We start from the raw sequence: 10,247 nt of genomic DNA on the forward strand, positions 1-10,247 counted from the left end.
AATTTATGGTAAATTGCAACCACTTCTGCTTTCTTTGCAAGAACGTTCACGATTTTACCTGCTGACTACCTCGTATTAAGCCGGAGTCTTCCATTGTAATATAAATGTTTCCTTCCAAATGCTGGCAAAGCTTAGGTCTTTCCTTGTTTTTCAGTCAGGTAAAAAAGGTATTATTTTCTAGCAGAATTTAAAACAATTTCTTCCTTCCTTCCTCTTCAGCAAGTGTAATGGTCAATACCAATAGTTTTTGATGATGACATAAAAACAGTTACTAACAAAGAACCACATATGAGCTGGTACAAATGGAAATAAATCATGTCAAGAATTTTCACATCTTTAATTAGAAGTAGCAAACAAAATTCATATGTCACTTCAGCTAGTTATAGTCGGGTTAACTATTTTTCCTATGAAGAGTGTACTGTTTGTATCTCTATCAAAAATCAGCATGAGGAAGGGATGGCTGAATTCAATGGTTGGAGGAAGAGACATTGGCATTATTTCAACAGCAGTTGCTGCTGCTGCCTCAGTACCTTTCTCATCAACATCCAGAGAAGCCTTGTGGACAACCTAGGAAAAAAAAAATAGAGTCACTCTGGGCAGTAAACAGCCCCTTGAGAAATGAATCAGAGTCCTTTTAAAGCAGCCCTGCTTTGAGGGATCCCCTGAGAAGTGAGTAGAGGCAGAAGAGCTGTATTGTAGCCATGGCTGCTTAAATGAGGGTTAGGATGGAGCTATGGAACACTCCTATAACAAATCCAAAATATTGGATGAAGGATGGAGGCTCAACCTCTAATTGTTTGTCTGCACCTCCAAAACTGAGTCTCCAGGGTGAGAGGGACAGGTTGTGCTGTGCCTGGGAACATTAGTGGTTTTCCTTGAGGAGTCAGGGGTTGTTGCTCCTCTCATGTTTCAGATACTGCAGAAAAAATCTTGGTCAGTACCAGTCTTGGAAAAAACAGACATGCAGCAATCTGGTCTGATCTCCAGTGTCACCAAGGACCAATCTCCTTTTGTAAGCTTTGCCGGCTGCAGGCAAGCTGGGAAGCTGGGAGCTGTACATACCTGATGTTTCTGGATGCTACCACTGATGGATTTTCCTGCAAATTTGTGAAATAAAGGAAAGGGACAACAGCCACAGACTTACTTTGGAAACCTTCAGCTCTGGAGTGCCAGTGATGCCAGAGAGATCTGCCTCATTGGTGAACACATCCACAATTCCCATCTTGCTAAGGGTGTTACTTATTTCATAGCTCCCAGAAATAGAAAATCTGGGAAAGTAGAGGTTCATAAACCTGTTAGGGAGAAGAGAAACACAGAGAGTGGTGTGAAGGATTTTTTCACCAATATAAATGATGGTGAGAAATTTGTTTAATTCCCATGAGTGTCAAATCCCAGGGGTTTGGATCCTGAATGTACAATGAGCACTAATTTGATTGCTGATGCTTCTCATGGTGATACAAGAACTATCATTCTTAATCATAATAATAGCAGTCATAATAGTATTTATCTGGTATTTTGTTTCAGGAAATCTGAGAGCACTCTGCTAAGTAGAACAGTAACAAGACCCCCTATTTACAGGCAGAGATGAGGGATAACTCATGTTCCTCAGGAAAGTGGAGAGCTGAAGAGAAGTTCTGACAAAGTCTGCTTGGGGAGAATTGTGGTAAATCCCATCATTCCAAATCAAATAAGTATCTCTGGCATAACTGGGGCATTTGACATGGCCCCGGGAGAGGTCTGTTCCCTGCTGCCTGCACATTTGGATTCCATGTCCTCTAATTGTCTTCCTCCTGTGGGCTGGCCATGATCAAGTTTGCCTTTGACTGTGAGCAGTCTGTAGGCAGCTCCTGCTTGCTGTGCTTTCTGTTGGATTTCTTTTTCTGCCCCATCCAGGGATCCTCAGAGAGTCCAAGTCACCCACAGCAGTGATAACCCTTCAGGTAGCTCAGGTCTTTTGCTGCCTGCCCAGAGACAGCTTGGGTTGAATATTGAATAGCAAAACAGATGGGACCCAAAATGCAGTGCTGTAGCCCTCATGTGCTACTGCCCAGTCACTAGAAGAGGATGGGACCAAGTGTATCAGCACTGGCAACAACAAAACAGTAGAACAGAAATTGCCATTTGGTTCTCACAGTTTCTCCCATGGAGAACGTATTTCTATATTGATCCTCAGTGACTTTGCACCACAAATTCATTTAGATAAGAGTTTTCCAGATATTGCAGCTGAGAATGATACATTTTTATTTTGATATTTGAGGTATCACATTATTAGCTCATATTCAGTTTGCTACCCATTATGTTTTTACTAACTGTTCTGGTATTTCTGTGATGATGCACTGAGATATATGGGTGTGAACTGCACAGCCTTATTAGTTGTGAATTAGGGCAGAGCTTGGTAAATTAAGCATGTATTAACTTGATATTACTCATCTACTGTTGCTAAGATCTCTTCTCTCCCAGACAAACAAGGTTGTAAAATGCATTAGCTGATGTTGGTGTCAATGGTTGAAGCTAACAGAAACTCATTAGATATTTATAGTTTCAAAACAAAATGCCAGAAAATCAGGACATCCACAATTAATCACTTGCCTGTTCTAACAACAACCAAATGCTGCAAGAAAATTGTGTAAGACATACCATGTCTGTAAGCACCACTAAAAACTGTGTAAGTTATGCTTTATTTAAGATTCCGACTTATGCCTGAGTCACAGTGCATCACTGACATAAAAGGAAAAACATACTAGCTGAAATCTCAGTACAGAGGATTTGGCTTAAAATTGAAACCATTCCTCTCAGTCCGTAGAGTATTTTAGAAACAGCAATCTAGGCTTGCTATTCCTCAGAGAGGAGTAGGATGGTCTCTGCTCTGGTTGGGAGAGCAGCAAGTCACTCAGCCATCAACAAAAGAATAGTTAAATACCAACCAGCTGCATGATTTTTACAACTAGGGCACACAAGCCAGAAATAACCCACTCAGTTCCCAGAATCACCATGTTCATAGTGTATGCATTCTCTGAAAAGAAAAAAAATACTATAAATTAGGTGCTGCTGCAGCTGACTGGCAGAAGATTACCTCTGGAAGAGATGGTCTGACCATTTCTGGATGGTTTCCTTGTCCAGAGTTTGCTCTAACTGCTTCATTTTCCCTTTTGCTGGCAGAACCAGAAATGCAGTAGCACTCCCATTATAGTGCAGCCGTACCACAGTGCATGACAGCTCCTCATCAAAATAGAAGTCAAAGCTGCCCATCTGGTGCATCATAGGGACTTTCACAGTCATTTCAGCATCCACAAAGAACTCCCTTTCTTCAGTATGCTCTGGTTTAAAAGGCTTTTCCCAGCTGCCTGATACAGAGAAGGAGAATTTAACTGAATATCCCATGTTCTATCCCATCACAGACTAATTTTTTTATGGCTACTAATAATATTTACCTATTTTCCCATGTGTTAAATACAGAATTTTCAAACATAACACTTTAGAATGTCTATCACAGTAATGTAAGGATCTTTTACCTGTTCAAAAGAGTGCATTGTATTCCACTTTCAATTTATGTTTCAGATGCCAGTAATGAAATAATTAGGTGGTATTTTTTGTACCTACCACTGCTTTTCTGTTCAGGAGAGCTAAATGGCCTTTCTGTAAACATAATCTGTGTACTTATATACTGCATGCAATTTATTTCTATCAACTTCAATCATAAAGCCTCAATTTGTAGATAAAATAATGTAAGATCTCATATCTGAGTAGTGTTATGTCAGGCTTAAAGGCACATCTAACCCACATCAGAAATGCACAGTGTTTTGTTCCTTAAAATGTTCTCCCCATTTTGTCACTCTCCCGTATATAAATGTTAGTGTGCATGTATAAAGGACTGATAAGGGAAAAAAAAAAGATGTAGTAAATTAGGCTATTGAATCATGCATAATTTAAAAGGAGGCATTAGGTCATATATAAGTCTCAGTGCTTTCACTGAAAGTTAGAAGCATATGGGACAATCGTAGTTATGGTTAAACCCAGGAACCCAGCTCAGGCTGCATGGAAGGCTGTGGCTTGGAACAGAGCTCCTGGAGCTGTCACAAAGAGAAACAAGGCTGTGTGGCCTCCAGCTGCCTCTCTGTGCCGAGAGAGGTCCTGTTTCCTCTCCACCACCTCCACTGTGTCATTAGGAGACCTTCTGGCCCAGCAAAGAGCATTTGAAATTTTCCCCAGACTCGTTTTCAGTTGAGGTGGGCAACATTGGATTTGTTGATAAGAATGGTGAGAATGTGAACCCTAGAGGAGACTTACCTTTAAAGAAAACAAAACTAGCCAGAAGCATTACAGTTTGTGGGTCCATGTCCTTGACTAAATTAGTAATTTTCCCCTGTGTTTTCCTCTCTATATAATCATTGATCTGCTTTTCAGCTTCTGTGGGTTTGTTAAAGTCAGTTGTAAAAGCCTCCAGCTGATACAGAGCTTTGGCATCATCTAAGAACTTTTTTAGGAGTTTCAGCTTCTCTGTTATAAAGATGGCATTCCCCATGTTGAGCTGGACTCCACCCTCAGGATGGTTCAGCATGTGGATTAGGTTGTGGAAGCCGTCGTGTATCTCTTTCTCCTGAATCTCTGTGAGGTTGAAGGCGAGTCCTTCCAGGATCTGAGACCGTGTGGATGATCTAGCCCCAAGGGCCAGCATTGCAAAGGCAGCGGAGATGCTCACAGGAGAGAAGAAAATGTTCTTACTAGGTGCCTCCTGTGTAACCTCCCTAAAAAACTGGAATGCAAAGTCAGCATTGTTTGGCACAAGTTTGAGGCAAGCGATCGCTTCACCTCCGTGATGTATGTGGTGTTTAGGGTCGTCTGGATCGTTGTGGTCGCTGGGTGGGAGCTGACTGTGGGCAGCAGTGTGAAACCCAGCCAGTAACAAACTTAGGTAGAACGTGGCCTTCATGTTCTCGTTTTAAAATCCTATTAAAAAAAAAAAAAAAAATTATATTTCTGAGGTAAGTAAATTAATTAAGTGGAAAGAGTTATTCTGTCATTACCACTGAATTAAAAAGTCTTATCTCTTTCTTTTGTCCTCAGTTTCCATGTTCTCCAATTCTTGCCAGAATTTTTTTTTATTTTCCCAGGCCTCCTGGCAAGCCTCCGCCAACCCTTTCTGCCACCCCCACCCTAAATACCTGCAAAGACAAAATTTAGCATGGATTAGTTGAATATATAGCACCCTCAGCAGGCTGCAGAATGGAGCATATCTCATCAGAAAACACCGCTTGGCTAATAGCTGAAAGGCTGCCATACCTCTGCTTTTGACACTAATGGTCTGAATAATTCCTTAAAAGTTCATCATAGAAGTCTGGGTGTTTTGTTGAGTTCAGAGAGAAAGAGGAAATTCATGCAAGTGAGCAGAAATCAGTATCTGCATAGAAACAGAATTTGAGCAAACAGGCAGGCAGGAGATCCTTAAATAAACTTTTGGTCAGATTGATAAGGTGTCCTGTTTAAAGAAAGGACAAATAATGGGGGCTGTTCTTCAGTAGCAAACCAGATATAAACACCTACCTCTCTAAGGAATAGGTGGGTTTTTATCTGAATAGAAAGAATGTAATGTTTTAAATAAGACCTTGAAACAAGGCGCTGTCTCTTCAACAAAACCATTGGAGTGGGTTCATTTTCAGCACAGCAGAAGCAGTCAAAGCCATTAACAAAGAACAAGGCCTTATTTTTATCAGCTGCTCCACTGGTCAAAGGGCGAAACGTTTATCAATGTGTTACACTTGGCTGTGGTAGCCACATTTCATTGCAGAGCTGACACTCTGCACTGTATAAGCTCTTGAAAAGAGACCTTGGAAATGGGGATATGAATGTCCCAAGAGGCCTCATTTCTGAGGAGGAATCTAGGGCAAAGAAATGGTGCAATAGTTGCACAGGGATTGGGGAGATAATAAGCCAGATTTGCTAAAATTGAGCACAGGGAGACATATTGCATCAATTGCACCTTTCATCCCTGGCATGACTCAACTTGAGACTTGTCAGAAGGTGCTGTTCTTATGGTCCTACTTGCTCTATATCATCAGAGGGAGCAATTTGTATTAGTATATCCACTTACAGTTAGACTCATGAGAACAACAAAACATTTTCAAGCTATAATCAAATATTCAAACATTTACATGTTTATTATAAGTTATCTTAAAAAGCAGGCCTATTTGCAATAACAGCATTACTGAAAAATGTAAGAACTATAAGGGTTGGGTTCTTGGTAGCTACACTTTTAATTACTGTACACAGTAGTTCTAAATTATAGTTTGGTCTCTTCTGATTTTGACATTGAAATAATTCTCGATGTATCTAGATACTTGTAACTCAGTACAAGAGCTCCAGTTCTGAGTTTTTAGAACTGCTATCAGTGAGCCAATGTATTAGTCAGACTTTGAAAAGAAATCAACTCCCAAACAAAAGCATCAGAGCTAAGCCTAATCTATTTTCACATATCCAGCAGGCTGATTCAGAAGCTGCCTGTGGATAAATTATTTACTATGAACTATTTACTCAGCTGCAGTCATAATTTATTAAGAATAACATGAATTCCAAAAAAGAGAAACATTTCATTTTAAACATAAGTTGCCACCTGTTCTCTATCCCATCGCATTTAATATTTATTACAAAATATAGCACCTGATAGATAGGCTTTTCTTTGTACCCCTCAAACTGCAAATTTTATTTATTTGGAATGCAAAGCAGAAAGGGATTTTAAATAACTTGACCTCAAAATTATGGTGAAAGGATATAGAATGGTTTTGCTGTAAGGGTTTTGTAAGATATTAGTTATAGTTTTCTGAAGGTAATTTTTTCTGTCCTGGTATTTTTTCTCTATGTAGTTACAACATGTTCACATTTTGTGGTTAATTTATGTACTTTCATGGAATTAATTTCATTTTATTACAGCACTGAATTCACAGATAATTAAATACAATCTGAATCTGAATCATCCATCTGTTACTTAGTACTGGCCAATCACAAACAGTAAAGAGTCATGACTCACACCTTACAAAAATCTTGGTAATGGTTAGTTTTAAAGGCATAAGATTATAAGACTTAGCATCTGTGATTTTTAGAGGTCTTTTTTTGTTGTCTAAGCCTTCAAGATACGAGTGACCCTGTTTATTAGTCCTGGTTTTGAAACCTAAAGGTACTTTTATAATAAGACTTGCACCCTCCAACCTTCAGAATGTGATTGGGGATTGTTATTTCATATTTGATACTTACTTTTTCATTTTATGTTACTGTGTCTTCTGGGTTAGCAAGTGATCAACCGTTGACAAATTGACAACACTCTTTCAGCAGGAAAGAGAAGATGCAAATTCTCATATGGTCTTAAAGACTGACAGATTTTCCTATGGAGCATTGTTGCTAATGATCTATTAAAAAGCAAAGGGCTGAGAACCTGTGCTGTAAAGCCTTTAGGAAATTCCCAGACTGAATGAGTTAAGTTTGCAGAAATTTCTTTAAGACCTTGACTTCTATAATTTCCAGAAAAAGTAGTTTATCCATCAACATGGCAGTAGAAATGAAAAGCACTTCAATTCTAGTTCCAAATCTAGTCTGGCTTGTTGAATAGCCTGGAAGGAAACACGTTAACCTCTGCCTCTTATTCTTTGTGTGTGTTACACAATGCCGTTTATTTGTAGTGTTCAAGAATAGTTTGCTTTAAAGAAGAGCTTTCAATCAAACCAGACAATGATACAAGAGCATGCCAGCACTTGGAAGACGCTGTTTTCAGCAATTTATCTGTAGTAGACTTGGCCATAACATTTGCTGAATGTATTTCCTCTTCCCTGGCACACAGTATTCCCTACCATGCAACTCAGAGAGAAAATGGAGAGCACTGGGATCAGCTGTTACCTTAGTTACCTTAGATAATTCCACCAGAAAACCTGGGAGTGGGCTGGACTGAGTTTTCTGACTGACAAAACTTGCTTCTTTGTGGATATAGCTATTTTGTCCATTTTAGGGCTGATTTCTGTCTCTATGATTTGAAGAGATTCTGGAGACAACTTTCTGCCTCTAGATTCCCATGTAATATTCCAGGAGATGAAAATTCATCCCATACTATTCCCATAAGGGGTCCTTCCTGACAATCTCATTCAGACAACATGAAAGTTTGCAGTACTCAAAAACATATGAAGGCATAAATAGGAAAGCTGTTTGCTCACCAGATGGTGCTGCTTCCCTCCTGATTGTTTCTGAAGAAGGAAATCTGAGAAATTTGTTTCCTGGAAGCAGCACTGTGAGGGCACAGGGCACATGAAGTTACAGCACCACAACCACCAGTGGTGTCTTCTGAATTAAATATCAGCTACTCAGAGTCTTGTGCAGAGAATCACCCAAGCACAAAAAAAAAATCACAGAAGAAAGACTTGACTAGCTATATCTGTGTGTGAGGACACGATCTCAGAAGCCTTGTCCAGGACCACCTATCCAAAGGAGCACCACAAACTCGTGTGTGCTTTCCTGGCTGGCCAGAAAGCTCTGCTTATTTAGTCAAATGCACCTGAACAGGTCCAGAGCCTATTCCAGGCTGATCATTTTGACATTCACTTCTCTTGTCATTCAGAGTTTTGATACCTCTGTGCCTGAGCCCCTGAGGAGATTGCAAACACAAGCCAAGGGCATTGGCCTGTTCAGAGAATCCAACCACTGTGAATATTTAATTGAAAGTAATTCCTTTTGCAGCAGAAATGTGGAAGCCTAGTTCACATTATCCTTTAGCAGGGATGTTTTGTGCTTTTTTCTATCTTCTGTGAGCCAGCTTAGCATTGGAGAACTCACCCAGAAAGTGGCATCACCCACCTCAAAGCCTCCTTTTACCTGGAAATAGGTGAACATGAGCTCTCACTCCTCTAACAGGCCACCATGAGTATTTGCTGTTGAACTTGAGTTACTGCACACACTCAGGGATGAAGCATCACTGAGGCCAAGAGAATAAAAAGTAGACAAAAAAGAGTGAGTGCAGTGGTTAGGATAGAGGGGATTTTTTCTCTCTGCAAGAACAGACCTGACCAGGTTCTCAGTTTCTACATTCCATTGGACACCTGACCAGAGCCTGGTTTCTGACTCTTTAAAAACGTTAACCTCACTGTGATCTTCTGAACATGTGAAAATCACCAATTTCTCCACTTCCCTCTCAATGGGCCTGTAATCTGATGATTACCTCAATAATGTCTCGTCTAAAATGGAAGTAGACATTAGATACACCATTCCCTAAGCAATGGTATTTCTTGTAGACCTTCAGTAAAAAATCACCAGAATTACTTAAAAGGAAGCACTAATACATTAAAAAAATGTGTGAGGTACCCATCCTCAGGCTTTTAATGAATCAGGGCCTATTCCTTGCAGGAGGTATAACAGGGGAAGTCCCCCTTTTAGGATTTCTTGACTCCAGAGTCCACCTTGCTTTCTGGCAAGACACCTTGCTCTGCTTTTAGATTCTTTCTACCTCTTCCAGTGACCTGACAATGTGTAGGCAGCTCATTGCCTCAATTGTTATGCCTCTGTCCTTTATATCCAGTTGACACAATAAAAACCTCATTATATGCACAGATTTCAGTATAAGATACAACCCTAGAAGAGAGTTAAAACTGATTGCCTTCAACAAGAGGAGACACTTTTAAAGTCTCAATAGGAATCAAAAAATCACTACTTACAGCAGCTTCCAAGGCTCCTGCTGTCTTCACCAGGACTGCCCTGCAGCTCCTTCTCTTATTTATACAGTTGAACAGCATTATGAAAGCAAAACGTCCTCTAGAAAACATTAACCAGGACAGACAAGCATTATTACTTTAGGAACGGTGCAGAGTAAACAGTCAAGAAAATTTTTCTGGGCAGGCACCTGATTTTTGCTGTATATGCATGGCCAGACCTGGCTTTTTCTTAGAACAGTCCTGAGTCCCCTGCATTTCTACACATGCTCCTGATGGGAATCTAGCTACTCACTCTGGGAAATACTTCACATGCATTGTTAACTTCTGTAAACTACATGAGTTCATACAGTAGAAATAACTGAAGTGAGTGAAATGAAACATATACATAATACTAGACAGGAGCCTAAGGAAAAGACAGCTGTGGATGCATGCTGCAGCCAGATCTTAATCAAGTATTTTTCAATAAGGTATTTTGTTTCCTCTATGTCAGATTTTTAATAGTTTTTATTTGGCATATTTGTTTTAAACAATACACTATTTCTTAATTGCCTGCATCGCCATTAATAA

The 10,247-nt window shown here is 39.8% G+C and overlaps 1 protein-coding gene across 3 annotated transcripts; it reads right to left on the bottom strand.

Moving 5' to 3' along the window:
- Nucleotides 1–318: 318 nt before the first annotated feature.
- LOC131590961 (alpha-1-antiproteinase 2-like) lies at nucleotides 319–9,761 on the bottom strand. Of its 3 annotated transcripts, none has more exons than XM_058861390.1 (6): nucleotides 9,684–9,761; nucleotides 8,830–8,947; nucleotides 4,288–4,947; nucleotides 3,074–3,344; nucleotides 1,145–1,292; nucleotides 319–567 (listed from the first exon to the last, which is right to left on the bottom strand). In XM_058861390.1, the coding sequence occupies exons 3-6, from the start codon at nucleotides 4,928–4,930 to the stop codon at nucleotides 373–375; spliced, it is 1,257 nt and encodes a 418-aa protein (XP_058717373.1). In that variant the 5' UTR covers nucleotides 4,931–4,947; nucleotides 8,830–8,947; nucleotides 9,684–9,761; the 3' UTR covers nucleotides 319–372. The 3 variants fall into 3 exon arrangements, with proteins under 3 accessions (XP_058717373.1, XP_058717366.1, XP_058717379.1); XM_058861383.1 differs by having other exon boundaries at nucleotides 8,848–8,947; nucleotides 9,684–9,760; XM_058861396.1 differs by lacking the exon at nucleotides 8,830–8,947 and having other exon boundaries at nucleotides 9,684–9,740.
- Between the last annotated feature and the right edge of the window lie 486 nt (nucleotides 9,762–10,247).

The sequence above is a fragment of the Poecile atricapillus genome, chromosome 1 (genome assembly GCF_030490865.1).
Source record: "Poecile atricapillus isolate bPoeAtr1 chromosome 1, bPoeAtr1.hap1, whole genome shotgun sequence".
Classification (NCBI taxonomy): Eukaryota; Metazoa; Chordata; class Aves; order Passeriformes; family Paridae; genus Poecile; species Poecile atricapillus.

Coding starts and splice junctions, on each gene's coding strand:
- LOC131590961 (XM_058861390.1), bottom strand. CDS start 4,930: ATGAAGGCCACGTTCTACCTAAGTTTGTTACTGGCTGGGTTTCACACT. Junction 3,345..4,287: donor TAGTTTTGTTTTCTTTAAAG/GTAAGTCTCCTC, acceptor TCTCTGTATCAG/GCAGCTGGGAAAAGCCTTTT. Junction 568..1,144: donor CAGAGCTGAAGGTTTCCAAA/GTAAGTCTGTGG, acceptor TTTTTTTCCTAG/GTTGTCCACAAGGCTTCTCT.